At 45.3% G+C, this 27,674-nt stretch overlaps 1 protein-coding gene across 1 annotated transcript in view; it reads right to left on the minus strand.

Moving 5' to 3' along the window:
- HTR7 (5-hydroxytryptamine receptor 7) overlaps nucleotides 1-27,674 on the minus strand; it is a 225,053-nt gene that overhangs the window by 38,296 nt on the left and 159,083 nt on the right. Inside the window, exon 2 of the mRNA XM_073585897.1 lies at nucleotides 6,479-7,228. Coding sequence (XP_073441998.1) covers nucleotides 6,479-7,228 — 750 coding nt within the window. The remainder of the gene's footprint in view (nucleotides 1-6,478; nucleotides 7,229-27,674) is intronic.

Consider the following 27,674-nt stretch of genomic DNA (forward strand, 5'->3'; position numbering starts at 1 on the left):
AATAAACATTTACAACACTTGTCACTTAAAAGTTTTAGTGAATTGGCCTTTTTTTTGTATATTTTTGTTAACTCACAAAATTATTTCATAAATGTAATATTGTACCTTATTATACAACCTTTAAATTGTACAACAGAATATGATTACTCTAGGTATGATTCTTAAAGGGTTATCCCTAAAATGCTATTTCCTATCATTGGGGGCCTAACTGCTAGTTCCCCAGTGGTCTTGAGAACAAAGTTCTGAAATCATACTCAAGACCTGTGCAGAGAACCTGATTGAATGGAGTGGAGGTGCGCATGCATACAGTACATGACCTCCATACATGACCTCTGCTGCATTCACTGTGTATGGAATAAAGCTGAGTACAGCTCTCGGCTATTTTCAGCAATGCTGTAGACAATAAATGGAGCCTATTTAAGCCAGGCCTCCGAAGAACTCCTTTCTCTTGGTTCTGGAGAACAATTCTTCAAGATTGCTGTGGATCCCAGGGGTATGATCCTTAGAAATAACTATGCTATCCCTCATTCTGTGCAAATTTGGGTATAGACCTGCTGATATGCTTAGTTATCTTACAGTTTTAATAAAAAACTATCACTTTTTTTTTGAGTCTTTCTTTCTGCTCAACACCCAAGTGCCCTTTCTCAGAAACCTCCTGATTATGAGTTCAGGTGAAGAAGCTACATTTCACACCATACCAAGGGCAGATCTGCCAATTCTGTTTAATATGTACATAGCTCAATGCATTTTGCATCATGTTAGTGCAGTTTAATCCTTTTTCAAGAGTGTCATTCTCCTTGCAAAGAGAAAATGGAAAATCGTCTTAGGAGCGCAGCAAAGTGACTCAGACAAAAGATGGGTTTAAACCACATCTCGTTTCAACGGAGGATCCGTCTTCAACAGGAAAATGGAAAACATCCACCTGATGAAGATGGATCCTCCATTGAAATGAGAGTCACAGTACCTTCTGAGTGAGACACAGTGTTTTAAACATATAGCAAAATAAGTGCAAAACTCTAAATGACTATTTGTACCAAAATGCACCAAAATTGGTACATTTAAAAAAAAAGTCTAGACACACTCACAAATTAATTCTGCCCCTGTGTATTGCATGATAAAATGCTTCCTTCAGAATCTTACAAATTGGAAATCTCACTAGTGAGAAGGACATAGTGATAACTATAAATGAGATAAGATCATCTTAAAAGAGTTGGCCACTATGACCAAAAATCCATTGCTATTCTCCCCTGAAAATATGTTAATTACATAACAAATTGCTCCTGAAATCCTCAGAGGCAATTTGTAGAGCAACCAAGCAGCAAATCTTCACATTTTCCTACAGTGCCATCATAGGAGGGAAAGTAAACTTCAGAATGTTTTAATTGAAATCAATGAACCGTAAAATGTTTTGGGTCCTCCAAAAGACATTTTTATAACCACTCATTTCTCTGGCTCAAAGATGAGGCTTCCAAAAGAGAACCTCTATCATTTAAGTCAGGAGCTCCACATTAAATGTAATGTTTCAGCAGGTCTTTGCTATGTAATCTTTGCATTTTTTTTGTGAAAAAAACAGAAATTTGGGGAAAATTTAGAAAATTTCATAATTTTCCAACTATAAATTTTCATGTCACACAAAATACATAATAATTAACATTTCCCACATGTTTACTTTACATCAGCACAATTTTGGAACCAAAATTTATTTTATTAGGAAGTTATAAGGGTTAAAAGTTGACCAGTGATTTCTCATTTTTACAACACCATTTTATTTTTAGAGACCACATTACATTAGAAGTCACTTTGAGGGGTCTATATGATAGAAAATACCCAAAAGTGACACCATTCTAAAAACTGCACCCCTCAACGTGCTCAAATTCACATTCAAGAAGTTTATTAACCCTTCAGGTGCTTCACAGGAATTTTTTGAATGTTTTTTTTTTTTTTTTAAATGAACATTTAACTTTTTTTCACCAAAAAATTATTTCAGGTCCAATTTTTTTTATTTTCCCAAGGGTAACAGGAGCAATTGGACCCCAAAAGTTGTTGTCCAATTTGTCCTGAGTACGCTCATACCCCATATGTGGGGGGAACCACTGTTTGAGCACACGTCGATGCTCAGAAGGGAAGTAGCGACGTTTTGGAATGCAGACTTTGATGGAATCATCTGCGGGTGTTATGTCACATTTGGAGAGCCCCTGATGTGCCTAAACAGTGGAAACCATCCACAAGGGACCCCATTTTGGAAACTAGACCCCCCAAGCAACTTATCTAAATGTGTGGTGAACCCCCAAGTGATCCACAGAAGTTTATAACGTAGAGCCTTAAAAATAAAAAAATCCTATTTTTTTGCACAAAAATGATCTTTTAGTGGTCAATTTTTTATTTTCCCAAGGGTAACAGGAGAGATTGGACCCCAAAAGTTGTTGTGCAATTTGTCCTGAGTAGGCCGATACTCCATATGTAGGGGTAAACCACTGTTTGGGCGCATGGCAGAGCTTGGAAGGGAAGGAGCACCATTTGACTTTTTCAATGCAGAATTGGCTAGAATTGAGATCAGATGCCATGTCACGTTTGGTGAGCACCTGATTTGCCTAATCAGTGGAAACCCCCCAATTCTAACTCCAACCCTAACCCCAACACACCCCTAGCCCTAACCCTAGAGCTAACCCTAACTCTAATGGGAAAATGTAAATAAATATTTTTTTTTAAATGTTATTATTTTTCCCTAACTAAGGCTGGTTTCACATTTGCGTTTTTTAGCGCTGGAAAAAAACGCATATGTGCGCATGCGTTTTTTCCCCTATATTTAACATGGGTGCGCATACCTGCGCGCTTGTAAGCGCATGTATGCGATTTTCATGCGCTGCGTTTTTTTGGGGTGTGCGTTTGTATTTTCCAGACGCAGCATGTTGCATTTTTTGGCCCTGCAAAAAAGCGCATGCGCACATATGCGCACGTTTTGCGCTAAAAATGGCCATTATAGCCTATGGATGCGCATATCTGCGCACTGGCATGCTCATGTATGCGTTTTTTTGCATATGCGTTTTTTTTTTTAACCATGGAATTTAGGGGTTTGGGTTAGAGTTAGGGTTAGTTAAGGGGGTTTAGGGTTAGGGTTAGGGTCAGGGTCAGGGTTAGGGTTGGGGTTTGGGTCAGGGTTAGGGTTAAGTATGGTTTGGTTAAGGGTTAGGGTCAGGGTTAGGGTCAGGATTAGGGTTAAGTATGGTTTGGTTAAGGGTTAGGGTCAGGGTTAGGGTTAGGGTTAGGGTCAGGGTTAGGGTTAGGGTCAGGGTTAGGGTAAGGGTCAGGGTTAGGGTTAAGTATGGTTTTGTTAAGGGTTAGGGTCAGGGTTAGGGTCAGGATTAGGGTTAAGTATGGTTTGGTTAAGGGTTAGGGTCAGGGTTAGGGTTAGGGTTAGGGTTAGGGTCAGGGTTAGGGTTAGGGTTAGGGTCAGGGTTAGGGTTAGGGTCAGGGTTAGGGTTAAGTATGGTTTTGTTAAGGGTAAGGGTCAGGGTTAGGGTCAGGATTAGGGTTAAGTATGGTTTGGTTAAGGGTTAGGGTCAGGGTTAGGGTTAGGGTTAGGGTTAGGGTCAGGGTTAGGGTTAGGGTTAGGGTCAGGGTTAGGGTTAGGGTCAGGGTCAGGGTTAGGGTTAGGGTTAGTTAGGGTTTAGGGTTTGGGTTAGGGTTAAGTATGATTTGGTTAAGGGTTAGGGTCAGGGTTAGGGTTAGGGTTAGGGTCAGGGTTAGGGTTAGGGTTAGGGTCAGGGTTAGGGTTAGTAAAGTCATGGTTTGGGTTAGTGTGAGGGGCCACCTAATGTTGGAAAAAAACGCAAACGTGGTAAAAACGCACTAAAAAGGCATACAAACGCATAAAAACGCTGCGTTTTTTTCATGCATGCTCATAAAAATGCTTGAAAAAAACGCAGCAGTTTTATGCTTTTGTATGCGTTTTTTCAATGCGTTTTTTTGCGGGAAAAACGCGCTGCAAAAAAAAGCAAGTGTGAAACTAGCCTAAGGGAGTGATAAAGGGGGGTTTGATTTACTATTTATAGCGAGTTTTTATGTTTGTCAGCTGTCACACGCTAAAAGACACTTTTTATTGTGTAAATAGTTTTTGCATCACCACATTTTGAGAGCTATAATTTTTTCCATATTTTGACCCACAGTCATTTGAGGTCTTATTTCTTGCGGAACGAGTTGACGTTTGTATTGCTACCATTTTCGGGCACACAACTTTTTTTATCGCTTTTTATTCCAATTTTTGGAACACAGAATGAGCAAAAACCAACAATTCATGAATTTCTTGGGGGGGGGCGTTTACATCATTCTGCATGTGGTAAAATTGATAAAGTGGTTTTATTCTTCGGGTCAGTATGATTACAGCGATACCTCATTTATATCATTTTTTATGTTTTGGCGGTTTTATACAAAAAATAATTATTTTTGCATCACTTTATTCTGCGAGCTATAACTTTTGTATTTTTTCACTGATGATGCTGTGTGGCAGCTCGTTTTTTGCGGGACAAGATGACATTTTTAGCGGTACCATGTTTATTTATATCTGTCTTTTTGATCGCGTGTTATTGCACTTTTTGTTCGTTGGTATGATGATAAAGCATTGTTTTTTGCCTTGTTTTTTTTTTTAAGAGATTCACTAAAGGGGGTTAACTAGTGGGACAGTTTTATAGGGCGGGACGTTATGGACGCGACGATACCAAATATGTGTACTTTTATTGTTTGTTTGTTTTTTACAAAAAGAAATGTATTTATTGAATAATTTTTTTTTATTTATTTAGGAATTTTGCACTTTTTTTTACTTTATTACATTGTCCCAATGGGGGACATTGCTATATAGTGTCAGATCGCTGATCTGACACTTTGCAGTGCACTGTCAGATCAGCCATCTGACAGGCAATGCAGGCGGCATCTCAGCGCCTGCTCTTAGCAGGCACTGAGAAACCACCTCCCTGCAGAACTCAGAAGCTCCCTGCGGCCATCCTAGATCCGGGGGTCTGCAGGGAGGAGGCCCTCGGAACAACACAAGCACATCGCGTTGTTCCGGGGTCTCAGGGAAGCACACAGGGAGCCTCCTCCCTGTGCGATTCTTCCCTATGCCCCCGGAACACTGCGATCATGCTTGATTGCAGTGTGTGGGGGTTAATGTGCCGGGATCGGTCCATGACCGCTCCTAACACCTAGTGCCGGGTAAACTGGGGAGTTAGCGTGCACTCAGGCCAAAATAACGAGGTGCAGGTGTAACGGACCAATCGGTACTTAATCTCAAAATAGTCTAAATCACTGCACACTCAAATAGATTTCATGCAAATAAGTGTCCATTTTATTATATACAAAACATGTGGGAGCCAAACAAGATTATATAGCACACAGTAGAAGCGATATAAACAAGACGTTTCGGCTCAGCCTGAAACTTTATCACTTTATCGCTTAATCCAGAGTTGGACAGACAGACAGGCGCGGGAGCACTTCCTTCCACAAGCAAAACATTAGCCACCTCTCTTGGGCTGTTTTCTTGGGAGTTTTACTTCTCCTTCTGCACCCTATGCAAAGATCCAACTCTGGATTAAGCGATAAAGTGATGAAGGCTCAGGCTGAGCCGAAAAGTCTTGTTTATATCGCTTCTACTGTGTGCTATATATTCTTGTTTGGCTCCCACATGTTTTATATATAATAAAATGGACACTTATTTGCATGAAATCTATTTGAGTGTGCGGTGAATTAGACTATTTTGACATAGTGGCGGGTGTCAGCTGATTATCACCTGTGAGCGCCGCTGATCTATGATGACGTACTATCCCGTCCTTGGGAATTAAGTCCCAGGGCACATGGATGGGATAGTGCATCATATGGCAGAAAGGGGTTAAAGAAATAAAACAGTGCTTTTATTTCACCTGTGGAAGTGCCTCTCTCTTCACTTTTCCCATTGTTGTTGAGTCACACCAGCTGGAGCCATAACACCCACATGTTTTCTTCCCATGGACTTTCAACCTACAAAGCATGGTAAGCTCTGATACTTTTTTCTACATTGAAGGTTTTGTTACTAAAAGATAATCACTGCGGCACTGGACCACTGGTCTGACCACGCCCACCTCTTGTGATAAGCAGCTCCCTGTCTAGAGACTACGTACATACAGAGCCTGGTGTGGGCGGGGTTATCTGTGGAGTGGGTCAGGTTAGTTTTCTCACCTCTGATCCATGCTGCGTCAAAAAAACTCTGTGTCACAACTGTTGCACCCAGAAAACTATGTGATACATCATTGGAATCAGGCTCACTAGTCCTATATTGTGCTGCTCTCAGAATACAAAGCAAAAAAACCTGCTGACAGATTCCCCTTATGTCAACTAGCTGAATATTGTATTACACTATGTATGGTGCATTTAAAATACTCCAGAAATGTTGATCTTTCATGAATATTCATGTATAGTATGTTACAAGAAGAAATATCAGTAGTATTCTTACAAGGTATGATCAGGCCTTTCTGCAAGCTTCAAAGCCTCATGCATTCCTGCAGCTGACAGCTTCCTGTTGATATTCCTGTACCGGCATTGTAACAGATTGCGATAAGTTGTTCTCAGGTCTCTATTAAAAAAGGCATAAATGAAAGGATTTATCAGTGAGTTTGCATATCCCAGCCATAAAAATGTCCTCTCCATCCATAATGGAATACAGCTGCATTCTGTTCCACAGATAAACGGTCTTGCAGTTGAAAGTATAAAAAAAGGTAGCCAGCATATAGTAAAAGCTCCTACGATAATCCCAAGGGTAGTAGCTGCTTTCTGTTCTCTTTTAAAAATGGATATGTTTTTTCTGTCATTTCTCAGCAGTTTTGACAAATTTGTACATTCTTCCGATTCTTTGTGTGTTTTTACAACTCCATTTCCTGCAATCATTCCATCACTGTCCTCTGATCGCGGGAACCCAGAAAACTTGTGTTTGGCAGCACTCCGCTTAGCAGCTTTGAATATTCTGTAATACATGAACAGCATGACCGACATGGGGATGTAAAAGGCAACAGCTGTGGAATAGATGGTGTAGCCAAAATCTTGACTAATCAAGCAAACTTTGTCATCATTTACATTTTGAGCCCAACCGAAGAGTGGAGGTAACGTGATCGAGGCGGAAAGGAGCCAAACACACAGGATCATTTTGGCCATACATTTCCCATTCTGCCTCACAGGGTAGGTCAGGGGTCGTGTGATTCCAAGATACCTGAAAATAAACATAGCAGCGTTATTTCATATCATTTATAATGACCATATGAATAGATGTGGTGAGACTGCTTTTTTTTTACGTAGACATGACAGGAGGAGAGATAAGTCCTTTTTAAGAGGTTCTCCACTAACTGTAGCGTTAGGACTTTCCCATATGTCTGAGCATAAAAAACACAACTATTGCAAAAAAAAATTGGGCATTAATCAATAAATAAATATTGTACTGGAACCTCAAATGTTTCTCTTCGAAAAGAGGTATTGCAGCAGTTAAGGAATGTGTAACTTCCTACTATTTATTATATCATTGTTTTAGAACTTCAGTTCAGAACTTTAGAACTTTAGAACTAGGGCAGCACGGTGGCTCAGTGGTTCGCGCTGCAGCCTTGCAGCGCTGGGGTCCTGGGTTCGAAGCCCACCAAGGACAACATCTGCAAGGAGTTTGTATATTCTCCCTGTGCTTGCGTGGGTTTCCTCCGGGCACTCCGGAATTTAGATTGTGAGCCCCATCGGGGATAGTGATGAAAATATGTGCAAACTGTAAAGCGCTGCGGAATATGTTAGCGCTATACAAAAATAAAGATTATTATTTTTAACTTCAAAAAGACTTAAACCAAAGCCGAATTCACAGGTTTGTCTAAATATGAAGAAGTTAGTGTAGGTCAGAAGACCAGAAACTGCGATTTGAGCATGGTCCACATTTCACAGATATGTTAATTCGGTGTAAGAAAAAATCTATATACATGGCAGATCAGCGATTAAAAAAAAGTAAGATTTACTAAAAACTCACAATTTGCAGAAAGACCATTTTGATCAAGGGAATATTTACAACTGTCCTAGAATGGTTATTCTGGAGAACACCTTACCTTACAAAGATAATTTAGCCACGATTGCCCACAATTTTTATTATGTCTTCTTTTTGGACTGAACGGGTAGATTAGAAAGAGGTTGAATTTTTTTGCATATCTCGCATATATAAAACTATTACTGAGAAAAAGAAGTGACTCTTTGCTCAGTGGAACCAATCAGCAATCAATTAAGGTGCTCTTAAACATTAGCATTTTTATCTGTGACTTTAAAAAAAATGCCGGTTGGAATGAACATACATTTGATATTTTACACCACAGATAATAAGTAAAATTGATTAAAAATATAAAACATATTTTCAATTGATTTGCAGTGTCAATGTCAATTTTGCACCTAAAAGGAACCAGACAAATTTTTGTAATATACCTGTAAATAATGTTATTGAAGTCTTAATTTTAAACATTTTGTATTTCATGTTTAGAAAAAAAAAATATACATGATCGTTATTAAATACTTAATTTATGGACAGATATGGTTTGATTTCTTTGCCCGTGTGGATTGGATGAGTTATCACCGACATCTGGTGAGAATATCATGTCAATAGCACCTTTAGAAAAATATTTAATTAGAAAACTGGTGACATATTCATAACTTATTCCTCCCATTGTATTTTTGTGGGAAGAGTTTCAGTACAATTTCAGTTTACTCATTAAAATCCCTGATGACTGTATTCATTTGAGCCCAGTGGTAGGTCCTATCAGTGGCGCAACTAAAGCCTTCTGTGCAAGATTTGGACCTGCCCCCATCCTGCATAAAAAAATATATATATATATATCCATTCTCTATCCTAGTATAAACGTTATATATGTCCCTCATCCTGGCCCCATACTGGTATATACATCACCCATTCTGCTATATGTCCTTTATTGCGGGCCTCATCCTGATATATAAATTCCCCATCCTGGTATATATGTCCCCCATTCTGCCGCTGTTCTTTAATGTTTAGAAGAAAATGAACCATTATCCTCATCATGGGCATAAATGGGGCTCCATAGAAGAATTATAATTCTCCCCCCATAGTCCTCCATATAGTATAAAGCATCCCATAGTCCTCTATATAATATACTGTACAGCTCATAGTCATCCGTGTCATATAATGCACCCCATAGTCATCCATAAAGTATAGTGCACCCCATAGTCATCCATAAAGTATAACGCACCCCATAGTCATCCATAAAGTATAATGCACCCCATAGTCATCCATAAAGTATAATGCACCCCATAGTCATCCATAAAGTATAATGCACCCCATAGTCATCCATAAAGTATAGTGCACCCCATAGTCATCCATAAAGTATAATGCACCCCATAATCATCCATAAAGTATAATGCACCCCATAGTCATCCATAAAGTATAGTGCACCCCATAGTCATCCATAAAGTATAATGCACCCCATAGTCATCCATAAACTATAATGCAACCCATAGTCATCCATAAAGTATAATGCACCCCATAGTCATCCATAAAGTATAATGCACCCCATAGTCATCCATAAAGTATAGTGCACCCCATAGTCATCCATAAAGTATAATGCACCCCATAGTCATCCATAAAGTATAATGCACCCCATAGTCATCCATAAAGTATAGTGCACCCCATAGTCATCCATAAAGTATAATGCACCCCATAATCATCCATAAAGTATAATGCACCCCATAGTCATCCATAAAGTATAGTGCACCCCATAGTCATCCATAAAGTATAATGCACCCCATAGTCATCCATAAAGTATAGTGCACCCCATAGTCATCCATAAAGTATAATGCACCCCATAGTCATCCATAAAGTATAGTGCACCCCATAGTCATCCATAAAGTATAGTGCACCCCATAGTCATCCATAAAGTATAATGCACCCCATAGTCATCCATAAAGTATAGTGCACCCCATAGTCATCCATAAAGTATAATGCACCCCATAGTCATCCATAAAGTATAATGCACCCCATAGTCATCCATAAAGTATAGTGCACCCCATAGTCATCCATAAAGTATAATGCACCCCATAGTCATCCATAAAGTATAATGCACCTCATAGTGATCCATAAAGTATAGTGCACCCCATAGTCATCCATAAAGTATAATGCACCCCATAGTCATCCATAAAGTATAGTGCACCCCATAGTCATCCATAAAGTATAATGCACCCCACAGTCATCCATAAAGTATATTGCACCTAATAATATTTTTCAGTATGAGAATAAAGACTATTCAACCAGGTATTTCAGATATTCTTGATTGATAACATTATTTTGTGTGCTATAGTCATTTTCCCTGGAGAATTAGCAGGCTGATAAACACAATAAAAGTGATAACATGCTAACATTTGCTCATTTTCTCACAGCTGACAAGCATAACATTGCCTAATTCATCAAAGTCATATCTGAATAAAGCGCTCATTACTATGCCTGTTCTCTCTTCTGTTTCTACCTGGCATGATAACAGTGGGGAGCCAGGAGAACAAGTAAAATATTACTGGATGGTGAATATATAGGAAGAAGGCCAATAACTCAGAGCACATAAGACAGAATAGGAACATGACTATCTTCAAGCTAAAGTTCAGTATTTAGGATTCACTGCTGAATAAAGAAAGCAGAATTGGTAATGATGTGTACAAATTCTGGAGAGCTATTTATTTTTTAATTAATTGATTTAATATATTAAATTGGTTGTAAAGACAACTCCTTTCCATATGCCCAACTAGGATATATAGACACCAGAGGGGATACCGTCCCGGAATAGCCTGTAGAGGTAGAAAGAGGAAATTTAGTCCAAAATCTCTAGAATAAGACCGGAGAATTAATTTTCTTTTAAGTACCCAGCATTTCTCTTCAAGAGATCCCTTCCCTTCAAGTCTAGCGATTAGAAAAGAATCCCATGATCCTTCTTAGAGTCCTGAATTTGATGGTCAAGTCAAGATCAAAGGCAGAGGCAGGAGCTGTCTTGACCATAGGAAGTATAGCGTTTCCATGTTTTATCGCCTGCAAATGCAATCAGATGAAGCAGACGTCCCACAGTGTGCATTACTTTTCTATATCAACTAATTATACAAGCTCATTTATAATTGTCTAGTCAATAACTACAGTACACCATTCATTCACAAATTCATTTCCTGTTGCTACTAGCAGCCTTTATAAGCATTCGTTTGCGTTGTACATTGTCACCATGCCAACGTTAATTCCATGACAATCAAAAGTTTAAAAAAAAATCCTTATTATGGGGACTTCACAAACTTTATACAACAGAAATATTGTACGACATATACAATTCATACTTACCTTTTGAGAGCAAAGAAGATATGGCTATATGATATTTTACAGTCACAATATAGCAGTGATTCCGTTTTTTATTGATATTGAAAGTAGGTGTTTTTATGTTAACCATATTTCTAAAACATTTTTGGTGGGGATTTTGTTCACCACAATATATAAAATAAAATCTATACATTTTGCAGTTTTTAATTTAGGCAATGACCATACAATAGACTTATTTAAACCAAGTAGGAAAAAGAGCGGTGATTCCTGGGTGCTGCCACAGAGTGAAGACAAGGGTGTATAGTCTCGGGATCTTTACATATGATGCATTTCGAAATCAGGTTGACACCTTCACGAAACGTATTGTATTAATAAAGATCCAGAGATACACACCCTTGTCTTCACTCTGTGGTAGCACCCAAGAATCACCACTCTTTTTCCTGTTTTTTTTAATATGTTTCTTCCCATCGGCGCGTGGGTCAGCGGTCGGAGCAGTAGCCCTTCATTCTTACATGTACAAAGTTATACCAGATCACAACCCAGGCAGGTGAGCATATGAAATCCCTTGCTCGCTGTGTCTTATATTGGGGTAGCACACTTGGAGCACCCATTCTCTTTTTCCATTCATGTACAATAGACTGACACTTTCTATTCTCTAATGATCCCGCCTCAGCAGTCTTCAAAAACAGGATTACAAGGAAAGGCAATACTTCTCTTTTAAAGCCAAAGGCAAATAACAGGGGATCAGCCACTGAGAGTAGGTGATGGTAACATATGCCCCATTTTGTTTCCCATTGACAAACAATCCCACAGAAGACCTTGCCTTTTCCTCTGACAGGTTTCTGTTAGGCAGCTATGGAGAAAATCCCTGAACCCACAGCAAAGAGAAGCAGCTCTGGAAAGAGGACAGCCTAAATAATCATAGGGTAGAATAGCAAGAAATGTACAATAAAACAATAAAATGATTAGAAAAAAGGATAACTACATTTAATTGGATTCTTTAAGACTACATATTAAAAGATACAAAGTCATTTGATGGGGCATACCGTACATAATGATTGTAGCATCTTACGCTTAAACAACAAAGATAGCTGCTATTGTAAGGGGCTGACATTGCTATGGACAGCAGAGACACGCTGCCACTTTAAGAGGCAGCACCCCCTTGGGTGATGCGATGGTATATTCTGTTCTACGATTCAAAAGACTGCTTTGGTATGCTCTTTCAGCTATGGAGAGGGGAGGGGCTGTTTTCTCAGTGAGTGTTCTGAGTTGGGAGTCTGCAGGAGACTGACGTGAGGAGAAAAGCATGCAGCTTGTAACTGACTGAACTTGTGGGATTGTGTATACCCTTCTGGGGACAACAAAGGTGATTTTCCTGTGTTGTTGCAAGGAGCCACGGAGATATACAAGGAAGGAATTCAGAAGAGGGAATTCATCGTTTCTACGAACAGGCTCGGGATCTTCACACAAGGACAAGACTACGTTGCACAGAGCTGCCAGGGAGGACTTCGCATCATCTTGCAGAAAACTGCAGGGGGGCCCCAGGAAGGAACTGAGACACCAACATTACTGTGAGTGTTAACCCCATGTGCGCACATGTTTAGGGCTTAGGATAGGCTGCAATAGACAGAGCACGGTAATCATGTGGCCGAAGTTGCAGCAGCCAGTCAGGCTATAGTTAGAGTAGCAGCATACTGTACGGCCCAGCTAGAGAATATCACTTTTGTAAATTGTTTTATGTCATTGCATACCCCTGTTTACACTTTCCTAACACTTCATTTCTTGCCTGTAAATAAATTAACCCTTTGTTGTTTGCACCTCATCTTGCGTACTGTTGTCTCCCTGCATTGTGGTGGTCCCCCGTCCATTGCTTCAAGTGGCGCTGCGAACAGGTTGACTATCACCAAGATGCAGGCAGCAGGCGGCAACAGCGAGAATGCTAGTGTTAGTGGGGATGCTGTGGGCATTGGTGGAATCCCTGCAAGGACACTCCATATGGGCACCATATTTAGTGTACTTCCAAAATTTGATGGCAATAATATGCCCCTGTCTGATTGGGTGTCCCGGCTGCAAAGCACCCTAAAGATTTATAACATCAGCACATACCTTGAAGTGGACTGCCTTGGAAGGAGAGGCCTGTAAAAACATCTGTCAACAGCTGGAACTCACCCGTAGTACCCTGAAGGAGTTAGTGAGATTCCTGGAAGAGATCTATGGTGAGACTGCTAGTGCGGGACACCTCCGCGCTAAATTTTTCTTTAAAATGCAGCAGAAAGATGAAGGGATCTCTCAGTATGCGACAGCACTGCAAGAAGTGTTAGCAGAAGTGCAAAGGAAAGAGACGGATGGGCTTGGTGGCATGGGCTTCAAAGACCGGATACTCTGGGAACAATTCATTCTGGTACTGCACAACACATCCTTGAGGAGAGCGCTCTCAGAACGTGTAGATCCATGTAGATCCGACTCTTTCATTCCGTCAAATCCAGGCAGAAGCAGTGGCCCGAAGCAAGGAAGACAGTTACGCGTCTGGTGTGATGTGTGTCCAGGGTGCCAATACCAGAGGAGGCCCAAATCATCAGGAGGCTCTGGTCCAGGTAGTGCACAACTCGCAACAGTCTCTTGTCAGTATGCAAGATAAATTAACCCGGATGGAGCAAAGAATGGGAGAACAACAGTCTGACTCAATGCACTCATATAACCATCCTTCGGCCATACCTTTAAGGGGTCAATGAGTGCAAGCTCCTCCCCGCCAGGCATCAGAGGCACGAAGACAGGCTCGGGGTGCCCCTCAGTAAATAGGAGGCATACAATGCTGGGAATGTGGAGGACAAGGGCACCTTGCCAGGGACTGCCGGAATTATGCTCAAAGCCAGCAGCAACCGCCGTTAAACTACCAACCCCCGCAGTAATGCGGCACTCTGGGGGAAGCAAGAAGAGAGGCCGCTCCTTATCATAATGAACACTTGATTGCTGGGAGTCCCATCCTGCATGCTGAATTTGAGGGCGATCCAGTGGATTGCTTGTCAGATACCGGTTCACAAGTGACAACGATGCCAGAATCATATTTCAAACAGCATTTTTAAGCCCTGGCTAAGCCAGAGAAGGAGACATTGATCCGGTTGTTTGCTGCCAATCAACAGCCAATCCCGATCATAGGGGTCATGTGGATGAATATTCGAATCTGTGGGCAAGAAGTAGGAAAGAAAGGGATCCTGCTATTCCCTGAGCCCATCAAAGAAGATGTGCCTGTAGTACTGGGAATGAATATCCTATGAGAACTCGATCAGATAATGTTCACCAAATGGGGACCCAGTTATTGGAAGAAGGCTGCCACACACAAGCCTACTCAAGAAGCCCTTCAGCGATTGATCCGCGTCTGTGGGACGCAGAAGAGTGTGCCATCTTATCAGGCGGTAGGGGTCATCAGGGCCCCCCGGGAAGGAGTCTGTAATCCTGCCTCCCGAAAGAGAAAGTATATTACATCTTCCAGTGGGGGCTCATTGCAACCTTGATGGCTGGAGGTGATAGTTCAACCTGTGGTAGGCGGAGGAACAGACCAAGAAGTCATGATAGCTCGTACGATAGCTGTGGTCCAGCGAGGACACGTCCACATAAGAGCTTTGAACGTGGGCCCCAGGGAAGTCACCTTGCCATGGGGGACAGATCTGGCCCGGGTGTACCTACACAAGGGTGAAGTGGTGAGTCAGAAAGAGATGTCTTTATTGCCGATCGAAGGTGTGGGCTAGACCCTGGCAGTCGCTGCGGGGCCCGAAGAGAAGCCATCCCCAGGGTGGAATGGGCGGATCATCCTTGACCAAATGGAAGTGGATGTGAAGACTCTTGGCCCAGAGCATGTGCAGGCGATAGAAGCCATGCTGTGGGAAAATCAGGCCGCAATCGCCCATCACGCCGAAGATTTTGGCTGTACCGAAGCGATCACACAGGAGTTACCAACCGGGGACGCTCGTCCAATTTGAGAACGTTACCGGAAAATCCCACCCAAGATGTACCCAGAGGTGAAGACATTATTGAGGCAGATGCTGGATTCAGGAGTCGTGCAGAGTAGTCAGAGCCATTGGGCGGCACCGGTGGTGTTCATCAAGAAGAAGGATGGGACCATCCGGTTCTGTGTAGATTACAGGAAACTCAATGCCTGCACTGTGCGAGACTCATATCCGTTACCCAACATCAAGGAATCCTTGACAGCATTGGGGAAAGCCAAGTACTTCTCCACCTTGGATCTAGCAAGCGGATACTGGCAAGTGGCCGTGGCCGAGAAAGACAAGGAAGATGTTACACTTCTGTTACACTTCGGATGCCGGAAGCGAGAGTGGACCCACTGGACCGTGACGCCGAACCCTCCCCGAGCGAGCGCACCAAGTGGACCGACCCCTATACAGGGACCGTTAGGGAACAGACTCGAGGAGTTCAAGCGCCACGGCAGCCAGGACCAGGGGTCGGCTCAAGAGGGTGAGCGATGAAGAGGAGTGGTGGGAGATCCGAGGAGGAGACGGTGGGACGGCGGAACCAGCAGGAGGCAGGAGTGGAAGCAAAACTAAAAAGGAGAGAGGAAACCGAGGGTTAAACAGATGGCAGGAGCAGGAGACAAAGCGATAACACTATGGCACAGCCGGAAGCACAGAGACTGGGAGTACAGGGACAGGGAGCACAGAGACAGAGAGCACAAAGGCAGGCAGCACAGAGGGTTAACAGGACAGCAGCTGCAACAGCAGCGAGCACGGCCTAGACACAAGAGACAATAACTCAATAGTCAGGCGCCTCCACTAGGGGAGGGCGGCCTGAAATACCTGGTGGAGGGCTCTGATAGGTCGGGAGGAGGTCTGAGCAGGTCACGCCGACAGGCGGCTATAGGCGCACGATCTAACCCTCCGGCGCGTGCGCAGAGGTACCATGCGTGCAGCCGAGGGAAGTGGAGGAGGGCGTCGGGAGGCCAGCTGCCGGAAAGTGTGCAGAGCGGGGGCGCGCATCAAGGCAGAGACTGAGGAGGAAGCCGGACCAGGAGCGGGGGTGGTGAGCACAGCCGGGGAGCGGGGAGCGGTGCTAACAGTACCCCCTCTCTTACCCTCCCCTCCACTGCGTCTGGCTAAAAACTTCTTAAGAATGCGCGGAGCATTGATGTTCTCTTGCGGCTCCCAAGATCTCTCCTCGGGACCGAAACCCTTCCAATCGATTAGGAAAAAGGTTTTACCCCTAACTTTTTTCGAGGCCAAAATGTCCCTTACCTCAAAGATATCATCGGAAGAGACAGGTAGAGGAGAAGGGTTAGGAGCTGGGTGGAACCGATTCAAGACAACCGGCTTAAGGAGAGAGACGTGGAAGGAGTTGGGGATCCGAAGCGAGACGGGTAACTCCAGTTTGTAAGATACGTTGTTAATGCATTTGAGAATCTTGAAAGGTCCAATGTAGCGAGGTCCCAGTTTGTAAGAAGGGAGCTTTAGCCTAATGTATTTGGCCGAAAGCCAAACTTTTTGACCCGGGAGGTAGATCGGAGAGTCCAAGCGTCTCTTGTCAGCGTGTCTCTTCATGCGCTCCCCAGACTTCCTGAAAGCCTCCTTAGTCTCGGACCAGATCTTAGAGAACTCCAGGGTCAGAGAATCTGCTGCAGGCACACCAGAGGTGGTGGAAATAGGTAGAGGGATACCAGGATGCATCCCAAACACCACGAAGAATGGAGACTTGGCCGAAGACTCGCTGGGGTGATTATTGTAGGAGAACTCTGCCCAGGGAAGGAGATGGACCCAGTTATCCTGATGAGCGTTGGTGAACTGCCGTAAATATGTCGCTAGTACCTGATTAATGCGTTCCACTTGGCCATTGGACTGGGGATGGTACGCGGAGGAAAAGTCCAACCTTACCTCCAGAAGCTCACATAAGGCTCTCCAGAATCGCGAGGTGAATTGTACGCCTCGATCAGACACAATATGCTTCGGAAAGCCATGGAGGCGAAAGATGTGCTGGATAAAAATCTTCGCCAACTCTGGGGCGGAGGGCAAGGCTGGAAGAGGAGTGAAATGGGCCATCTTGGAGAAGCGGTCGACAGTTACCAGGATAGTTGCATATCCGGAAGCGTCAGGCAGGTCCGTAATGAAATCCAAAGCGATATGTTGCCAAGGGACCGAGGGAATCGGCAGTGGAAGCAGAAGACCGGAGGGTGGTCGCCTGGGAACCTTGACTTTGGCACAAGAGGAACAGGACGCCGTGAAGTCAGACACATCTTTGTGGAGAGAGGGCCACCAATAAAAAGAGCGATGAGCTCCATCGTCTTTTTGACTCCGACATGTCCGGAAACTTTAGAGGAATGTCCCCACTGCAGTACCTTTTCTCTGTCTGCCTCGGGCACGAAGGTCTTGCCTGGGGGAGGAGTAATCAGTCTCACTGGGGCCACCGTGATGATCTTGTCTGGATTGATGATGTGAGTCGGATCCTCCACCAAATCAGGAGACTGCAGAGATCAGGACAATGCATCCGCCTTGAAGTTTTTTGGCCCGGGGCGAAAATGCAGCTCGAAATCGAACCGAGCGAAGAAGAGAGACCATCTGGCTTGTCGAGGATTAAGTCTCTGGGCCGACTGGAGATACGCCAGGTTCTTGTGATCGGTAAAGATGGTAAACGGGTGGACCGACCCCTCAAGAAGGTAGCGCCATTCCTCCAATGCCAATTTTATGGCCAGCAGTTCGCGATCGCCAATGGAGTAGTTACACTCTGCTGGAGAGAAGGCTTTCGAAAAGAACCCGCAGGTAACCAATCAGCCGGACGGGGATCTCTGAGAAAGCACTGCACCTGCTCCGATGGAAGAGGCATCCACCTCCAGAATGAATGGCTTGGTAGCCTAGGGTGGGTGTAAAACAGGTGCCGTTGCAAAGGCTTGTTTCAGACAGGAGAAGGCCTCTTCAGCCTCTGAGACCAGGACGAGGAGTTGACGTCCTTGCGAGTGAGACTGGAGATGGGTTTGATGACGGATGAAAAATGTGGCACAAATTGGCGATAATAGTTGGCGAAGCCGAGGACCCTTTGAATCGCCTTGACTCCCACCAGCCGGGGCCATTGAAGAATTGCCGACAACTTTCCAGGACCATCTCCAGACCAGAATCAGAAACAATGTAGCCCAAAAAGGGTAAGGAAGACTGCTCAAAGAGACACTTCTCCAGCTTCGCGTAGAGGCGATTCTCCCGTAGGCGTTGTAGAACCAGACGAACGCTCCTCCTGTGAGATGCCAGATCCGGGGAGAAAATAAGGATGTCGTCCAGATACACCACCACACAGGAGTACAATAGGTCTCGGAAGATATCGTTGATGAATTCCTGGAACACCGCGGGAGCATTGCAGAGACCGAAGGGCATAACCAGATATTCGTAATGCCCGTCCCGGGTGTTGAAGGCGGTCTTCCATTCGTCACCCGGACGGATGCGGACGAGATTGTAGGCTCCGCGTAATCCAACTTCGAGAAGATGCGGGCTCCACGCAGCCGATCAAAGAGTTCAGGGATGAGAGGCAAGGGATACTTGTTTTTTACAGTAATGTCGTTCAAACCCCGGAAATCAATGCAAGGACGGAGAGAACCGTCCTTCTTTTTCACAAAGAAAAACCCTGCTCCAGCAGGCGAAGAAGACTTCCGTATGAAACCTCTGGCTAAATTCTCACGAATGTACTCAGACATGGCCGCAGTCTCAGCTGGGGACAAGGGATAAATTCGCCCACGGGGCGGAGTGGTCCCGGGTCGGAGATCGATAGGGCAGTCATACGGGCGATGCGGAGGAAGGATCTCCGCCTCCTTCTTATCAAACACGTCTGAGAACGACCAGTATGCGGGTGGTAAGCCTCCTGGGCCCGAGGAGACTGGAGGAGGACTGACTGGACGCACAGGCCCCAGGCACCTCTCCTGGCAGGGATGTCCCCAGCGGAGGACCTCCCCGGAACGCCAATTCAGGACGGGTTCATGTGTTCTAAGCCAGGGTAGGCCAAGTAGCAAGGCATGGGCTAGGTCAGGAAGAACGTAGAATGCGATCCGCTCCCAGTGCAAGGCCCCGATTTGCAGACACACCTCCTCCGTAACCAGGGACACGGATTCCTATAGGGGTCTTCCATCTACAGAGGCGATAACACATGGAGTTTTCAGGGTAATCACGGGAATCTGGTACTTCCTCACCTCCTTCAATCTTATGAAGTTCCCCCCGAGTCCACATAGGCCACCTCCGAGCCACGTCTCTGACCAAAAACCAGCTGAACCGAAAGGGTAAGGGGATGAGAGGAGTGAGATACACCTAGGTCGGCCTCACTTACCTGCCCTAGGTGGAGGAGTTTCCCGGTCTCTCAGGACAGGAACGCAGGAAGTGTGAAGCGCTGCCACAATACAGGCACAAACCCTCCATCAGTCTCTCCTTACAGCGCTGTTCTGGCAACTTGACTCGATCCACCTGCATCGGCTCCGGTGCCAGACTGGAGGACGGACCAGGAGGATGAGGACTGGACGGCCTGTGAAAAGAAGCAGACGGTCTGAGCGGTCGCCTCTCTCTCGCAGCCTCCCGAGCGCGTTCCTGAAACCTGAGGTCAATTCGTGTGGGCAGAGAAATAAGATCCTCCAAGGTGGTCGGGGTATCATGCCCTGCCAGTTCGTCCTTGATTTTGCCAGAGAGACCACGCCAGAAGGCCCCGACCAAAGCCTCGTTATTCCACCCCAACTCAGAGGCCAAGGTATGGAACCGGATGGCATATTGTCCGACCGTAAGGGTACCCTGAGTGAGGCAGAAAAGGGACTCCGTGGCGGAAGCTACCCGACCGGGCTCGTCAAAGACTCTACGGAAAGTGTCCGTGAAGTTCTGGACACTAGAGACTACGGGATCGTCCCGCTCCCACAGGGGATTCACCCAGGAGAGAGCCTCTCCCTCCAGATGGGACACAATAAAGGCCACCTTGGCCCGATCAGTGGGATACTGTTGGGGCAATAGTTCGAAATGCAACCTGCACTGATTTAGGAAGCCCCTGCACAACTTTGGGTCGCCGCCATACCGAGGCGGTTTACCCAGCCTGGGTGACGGGGCAGGTACGGGATCGAAACCGCGGGACGGATCTCGCGCGGCAGCCGACTGCAGTGACAGCAACCGATCGTCGACCGAGGCCATGTAAGAGAGGATATGGGCTTGGGTGTCCCGTTGCTGAACCAGCTCCTGCTGGAGGCTGGCCAGTTGGGAGGCGTTGCCAGGGTCAGCGACCTGTAAGGCCGACAAGCAGGAATCCATGGTCTTCATAAAAGACATAATTCAGGTCTGGTTTTCCCTCAGGAATACCAACTCCTTTTGGGCGGCGGCCCTAGCGGGGTCCATGGCCTGACTATTCTGTTACACTTCTGTTACACTTCGGATGCCGGAAGCGAGAGTGGACCCACTGGACCGTGACACCGAACCCTCCCCGAGCGAGCGCACCAAGTGGACCGACCCCTATACAGGGACCGTTAGGGAACAGACTCGAGGAGTTCAAGCGCCACGGCAGCCAGGACCAGGGGTCGGCTCAAGAGGGTGAGCGATGAAGAGGAGTGGTGGGAGATCCGAGGAGGAGACGGTGGGATGGTGGAACCAGCAGGAGGAAGGAGTGGAAGCAAAACTAAAAAGGAGAGAGGAAACCGAGGGTTAAACAGATGGCAGGAGCAGGAGACAAAGCGATAACACTATGGCACAGCCGGAAGCACAGAGATTGGGAGTACAGGGACAGGGAGCACAGAGACAGAGAGCACAAAGGCAGGCAGCACAGAGGGTTAACAGGACAGCAGCTGCAACAGCAGCGAGCACGGCCTAGACACAAGAGACAATAACTCAATAGTCAGGTGCCTCCACTAGGAGAGGGCGGCCTGAAATACCTGGTGGAGGGCTCTGATAGGTCGGGAGGAGGTCTGAGCAGGTCACGCCGACAGGCGACTATAGGCGCACGATCTAACCCTCCGGCGCGTGCGCAGAGGTACCATGCGCGCAACCGAGGGAAGTGGAGGAGGGCATCGGGAGGCCAGCTGCCAGAAAGCGCGCAGAGCGAGGGCGCGCGTCAAGGCAGAGACTGAGGAGGAAGCCGGACCAGGAGCGGGGGCGGTGAGCACAGCCGGGGTGCTAAAAGAAAAAACTGTCTTCAACCTCCCTATGGGATTGTTTGAGTTTAACCGGATGCCCTTCGGACTCTCCAATGCTCCGGGCATGTTTCAACGGCTGATGGAAAAGTGTTTGGGAGACTTAAGCTTTGAGGCTACCATGATCTACCTGAATGACATCATTGTGTTCTCTGCCTCGTTCGAAGGCCATCTTGCCCAGCTTGGACAGTTACTCGGAAGACTGCGGGCTCATAATCTGAAGGTGAAGCCAAAGAAGTACGACCTCTTTAAGAGAGAGATCGAGTACCTGGGCCACATAGTGTCACAAGACAGAGTTCTGCCTTCACCAGAAAGAGTAGCTGCTGTCCAGAAGTGGCCAGTTCCTCGAACCGTGCAGGAACTCTGGGCCTTTGTTGGACTCGCCGGGTACTACCGACGGTTTGTCAGATTTCGCAAAGGTGGTGGGTCCTCTGAATGAACTGCTGATGGGGACCGCCGGAGCGCCAAAGATCCAGTGCATCCCCTGGGACCAGAGGCGAGAGGAGGCCTTCCAGGCTATAAAGAATGCTCTTACTTCAGCCCCGGTTTTGGCCTACGCAGATTTTGATCAACCGTTCCTGTTGTACACAGACAGTAGCCTTCATGGACTTGGTGCAGTACTTTCCCAAATACAGGATGGACATGAGAGAGTCATCAGGTATGCCAGTAGGTCCCTGCGAGACAGTGAAAGAAACCCCCATAATTACAGTTCTTTCCGGTTACAGCTCCTGGCCCTCGTGTGGGACATGGCAGAGAAGTTTGCGGGCTTCCTGGCTGGGACCAAGATTCAAGTTTGAACAGACAATAATCCCCTGGCCCACCTTGAGAATGCTAAATTGGGGGCCGTAGAACAATGGTGGGTGGCTCGCCTGGCCAAGTTTGACTTTACCATCAGTTATCGCTCTGCTACTGAAATGCAAATGCCGATGGCCTGTCACGAGTGACGGTGGAAACTCCAGTGGGGGATCTCGATGAACAACTTGAAGAGGAAGAAACCCCAGACTTCCACAAGTTTAAGACCCTAGTGGTTGCGGTCCAGTCAAGTAGGAAGGCCTGCGCACTACCCTGATCTCTGGGGAGAACCAATGAAGAGTGGGGAAAGAACATACGGGCCTTAACCGATTCAAGAGATACCGCTCCGGGGACGGAGTATTAGTCAGGGAGAAACGCCCCAAGGGTAAACTAAGAGGCAGATGGGAAGTACAGCCTTACAAAGTCATCAAGCGAGTGTATGCTGACGGTCCGGTCTACAAGGTGCAGGTTGAGAATGGGTCGTCCGCCCCTAGAGTGCTCCACAGAAATATGCTGCGGCCATGCTGGTCTGAGGCCCGTTCTGTACCATTGCCGCCTGAAGGCTCTGCCCCACTTCCTGAACCTGTCTTGCCTGTTAATGAAATCAATGATGAATGATGGACCGGCCCTGACACCGTGGGGGGTCCTTGGGCGCACAGAGAAGGTAATCTTTTGGATGTACCACTACCGCCACGTGATGACGAATCCCAAAAAGAACCTACTACAACTCCTGCAGCAAGAGCTCCGGAGATCCCACAGGTCTACTGCAGGGGTTCCACCAGTCCGATACGTAGAACAGTGTTCTCTGTCTGTTTTACCAATTTTGTTGCCTCCTCTATAGGTGCTGTTCCTGCATTGCAAGTTTCTTCATTTCACTGCAACCTTGATGCTGTGATGGCCAAGGATGAACATCTTTAAGTAGGGTGGCATGTAAGGGGCTGACATTGCTATGGACAGCAGAGACACGCTGCCACATTAAGAGACAGCACCCCCTTGGCTGATGCGATGGTATGTTCTGTTCTACCCTTCAAAAGACTGCTTTGGTTTGCTCTTCCAGCTAAGGAGAGGGGAGGGGCTGTTATCCCAGTGAGTGTTCTGAGCGGGGAGTCTGCAGGAGACTGATGTGAGGAGAAAAACATCTTGTAACTGACTGAACTTGTGGGATTGTGTATACCCTTCTGGGGATATGGAAGGTGATTTTCCTATGTTGCTGCGAGGAGCCACGAAGATATACAAGGAAGGAATTCAGAAGAGGGAATTCACCGTTTCTAGGAACAGGCTCGGGATCTTCACACAAGGACAAGACCATGTTTCACAGAGCTGCCAGGGAGGACTTCGCATCATCTTGCAGAAAACTGCAGGGGACCCCCAGGAAGGAACTGAGACACCAACTTTACTGTGAGTGTTAACCCCATGTGCACACATGTTTAGGGCTTAGGATAGGCTGCAATAGACAGAGCATGGTAGCCGTGCAGCAGTAGTAGCAGCGGCCAGTCAGGCTATAGTTAAAGTAGCAGCATACTGTACTTTATTGTATTGTTTTACCTTTTGAAAAATACACTGATCTGTAATAGTTGGTGCACTGTGCCATTTGTACAGCCCAGCGAGAGAACATTACTTTTGTAAATTGTTTTATGTCATTGCATCAGAGTCTTAAGGTCCCTTTACACAGACCACTCAATGGTATGATAAGACTTTCGATTGGTTGTTATTGATTGGCGGTTGTTTAAATGGCCATTTACACAGGTAGACCAAAGTAAATTGCTAGATAGAATCCATAGTTCTCGGCAGCACAAGTCCTTTTAACACCCAAGGATGCACTACTGCGAACAATGATTTTTTTTTTTATGCTGCACAAAAGATCATTTCATCCAATTAACAAGCATTTTGCTTATTCGTCAGGTGATCGGCAGTCTGCTTACATGGCAAGAGAATCGTCAAATGAGCAATTTTAACAATGCTTGCTCACGATTATCTTGTTGGTAAACACTCCTTTAGAGTCAATTTTCCCAAATTCCCAAGGACACAATTGCTGTCCCCTAGGTGTTCAGTAGGTGAATTGTCTAAATTTAGATACGGTAATAACTTTTTGCTGTGTTTTATATATACATCTTGATATTGAATGGATTTTCAAGCATATTTAGCCCATGATCATTTCACGTATGTTACATCAGGTACAACATCTTTTTACTTAACTGTCAAACAACATGTTTGCTCAATTTAGGAAAAAATAATTTGCTAGTGAAGATGAAGTTTATCTAGGAAGGATAGTTTTGATTACTTTACATGAATAGCTGGATGCTGTTCACAGCATGATCTTAACAAATTCTTTTGTAAATTCAGTCAAAAGAAAGCAAAGCCTTGAAAATAAGGCACCTTGGGAATATGAAGGGATCATCATCCAGGAGAAGGCTAAACAAAGAAGCAACGTGCCAAATGAATGGCAAAATGTGTGAATGCGAATTTGGCATATAACAGATGTTGCAAAATCTGTATTTCGACATATTAAGGTTTATTAAGGGTATACATTGGGGTAGGTATATGTTAAAAGAATGTAAAGTCTTGCACTGCTTTAAAACAATAAAAAGGCATCACATTTTTTCACGAGTATGAAAACAGAAGTGGCTTCATTAAGGATAGTAAAGAAAAGGATATTTCTGTTTTATTTGAATTAAAAAGTATGTAACAGAGAATGTGCATATTATTATTATTTATTATACTGCTATTTATTCCATGGTGCTTAAGATGTAAAAAAGGGTATACATAATAAAAGAACAAGAACAATAATCATGAACAATTGTCAATATTCTCTAAACCAAAGCATCTATTCTTCAATTCACAATAGTAGTCTGAGCCCTGAAAATCATTTTTTTTAAAGGGAACCTGTCACCAGAAAAAGCCCTGAGCCTGCACATATTCAAATGCTGTGGGTAGAAGATGAACTTTATTCCCCCTGGCAGCGTCCTGGTTTCAGTCCCTGGGGCGGCGCGAGAGCTGGTTCTGTCACCGCTCTGAATGTACAAAACGACGGCTGTAACTCGGGTACCGAGATCTTGTCTCCTGAGATCTTGGGGTGAGAACTCGTTGCCAAGATATCAATCTGAGCATGCGCCGCCCTCGGCGGCCATTTTCCCAGAGGCCACCATATCACAGTAATGGATGTGCGGGGGACTCCAGGCTTTCACAAAATGCAGGCGGCGCCCCCTCGCACCACAGTCATTCTCACTAGCAGCAGCGCACATTGGAAAACCCCCTCATACCAGCCTGCTGCCTGCAGCAACACACTACTCTTGCCTCCTCCAGCAGCGACCCTGGGACCCTGCTCCACCACGGCCAGTAAGGTATATCCGCATTATAAGACGCACCCCCATTTTCCCCTCAAACTTTGGGGGAAACGTGCATCTTATAATCCGAAAAATAACTCTTAATGCCGATGTTTTAAAGTATTGGAATAAAGAAGTTTTTTTTACCGGTGAGTGCCATCCGTTTCTTTCAATTTTGGCATTTATTGTGGCTGCTTTCTTTGGAGAGGCACCTCGGCTCACGGAGCATTCATTGCTGGATATATGCCTGCAGCTTAGTTCACGCAACACCTGTGCATTGAGTGGGCTTCGCCGCTGTGCGGATTTACACTTCTTTGAAGCTATTACGGTAAGTGCATAATCAAATCTCGGCTTACCTGTCCTGCCACCATTGCAGCCTATGCACTGTGCCACCTATTCTTTACTTTGGCGTGTGACATCTTCCGGGGGCAGTTTCACTAAGCCCTGGGATTTCTACCACAAAGTACACTTTAATGTTGTCAGCGGCTTTGTTGGTGAGATGTCAGAGACCAAGTCAGTGTTGGAATCCCCAGTGCTGAGTCAAGATACCCAATGAATTTGAAATGCAACAAAGCAAAAAAGAGGCTGAATGGAGCAGGAGACCACCTGTTGCTGTGGGATAAAAGTGTGACAAGGTGAGTATCAATGTTGTTTTTTTAGCACATTTCCCTGCTTTCTAAAGTTCTGCAAAAATGGAGGCTGACTGCTATTTTTCAGAATTTTCACAGAGCGAATTTCAAAAAATTTAGATTCAGGAGAATTAACATATTTTGTTAAACTTTAGGAGGCAAATTAAAAGGGTTATTTGGGACTATTTTTCTAATGGGCCTAAGAACTTAAATAAGGTAGTTTCTAACTTCCTGACTGTTGTGCCCAGTGCGCATCTCTGCCAGCTAAGAGCAGTCAATGATTGCTCCTGCTGTTGATTCTGCAGCTTCTGGTGACTTCAAATCAACAGATAAGCCGCTGATCTTCCACTTTGCTCAGATGACACGATGTAATATTGGTGTGATTGATGTCATGCTAATTGACGGTAAACTCCCCGCTGCATAACTGTCACTGCACAGTTGCAAGATACCCCAAGCAAAGGTGCTCCTTTGACATCCCTAAAGCTAGGTACACCCTAGCTATCACTGCTCCCCAAATTACTTCTCATTGTGAAGATGATGGGGCCACTTGCCTTACTGAGTTACAGAATCAGTCCTTATCCGTCCCGTCCCAGGGAGTAGGGAGTTGTTGTGTATATGGATACACAAACCAGACTAAAAATGGAAGATGCACAGGGATAAATGAAACACCAATGATACAAATATGCACTCACAAACAACCGAGTGCAACACTGAGAGGTAAAGGAAGGGAAAACCAAATAGGAGATGAATAATATATGCACCCAGACAAGTCACTAAGCAACAGCCTGCTGAACAAAATGCCAAAGCACCTCTTGAAATAATCAACATCTCTAGCTCCATAACCAGGCAGTATCAAACTAACTCTGGCAAGGCCTGCTTGCCAGATGCGAGTATACATATAAGAGGGGAGTGTCCAAAACTGAACAGCTGAGAGCATCAAAGCAGGAAAGTTTAGAGGAGCTCTCAACTGAACAGATTAACCCCTACACTGCTAGCAGAAGCCTGCACTGTTTAACATGAAAGTTAAGTTTTTCTAAACAGTGCAGGAGTATGAGAAATCTGCCTCCTCTCTGTAGCGGTAATTGTTATGATTGGGTCACCGAGGAGGAGAGCAAGCCCAAGCTAAGCCAGAGAAAACCAGAGAGGTTGGTAACTAAGCGGATTGCAGACCCCTGATCCTATCCAAACAACTAGCAGTAGTCGTACCTACGATGATCCTAGACGCCTCGGCACAGCCGGAGAGCTAACAGCCTAAAGCAAGAAAGGGGAAATCTAAATTGCCCCAGAGCAGACCCCAAAGGACTAGATAGCCCCCAAACATATATTGTCGGTGAGACAAGATGAAAGCACAAACGCAGGCAGGAAAATAGACTGAGCAAATGATGGGGCCCACATTGACTAGACAGGACAGGAAAGGAAAGACGCTGTCTGCAGTCACGCAAAAAACCCTGCAA

This window comes from Dendrobates tinctorius, unplaced genomic scaffold (assembly GCF_039654945.1).
Source record: "Dendrobates tinctorius isolate UK_male_01 unplaced genomic scaffold, ASM3965494v1 ptg000089l, whole genome shotgun sequence".
NCBI lineage: Eukaryota > Metazoa > Chordata > Amphibia > Anura > Dendrobatidae > Dendrobates > Dendrobates tinctorius.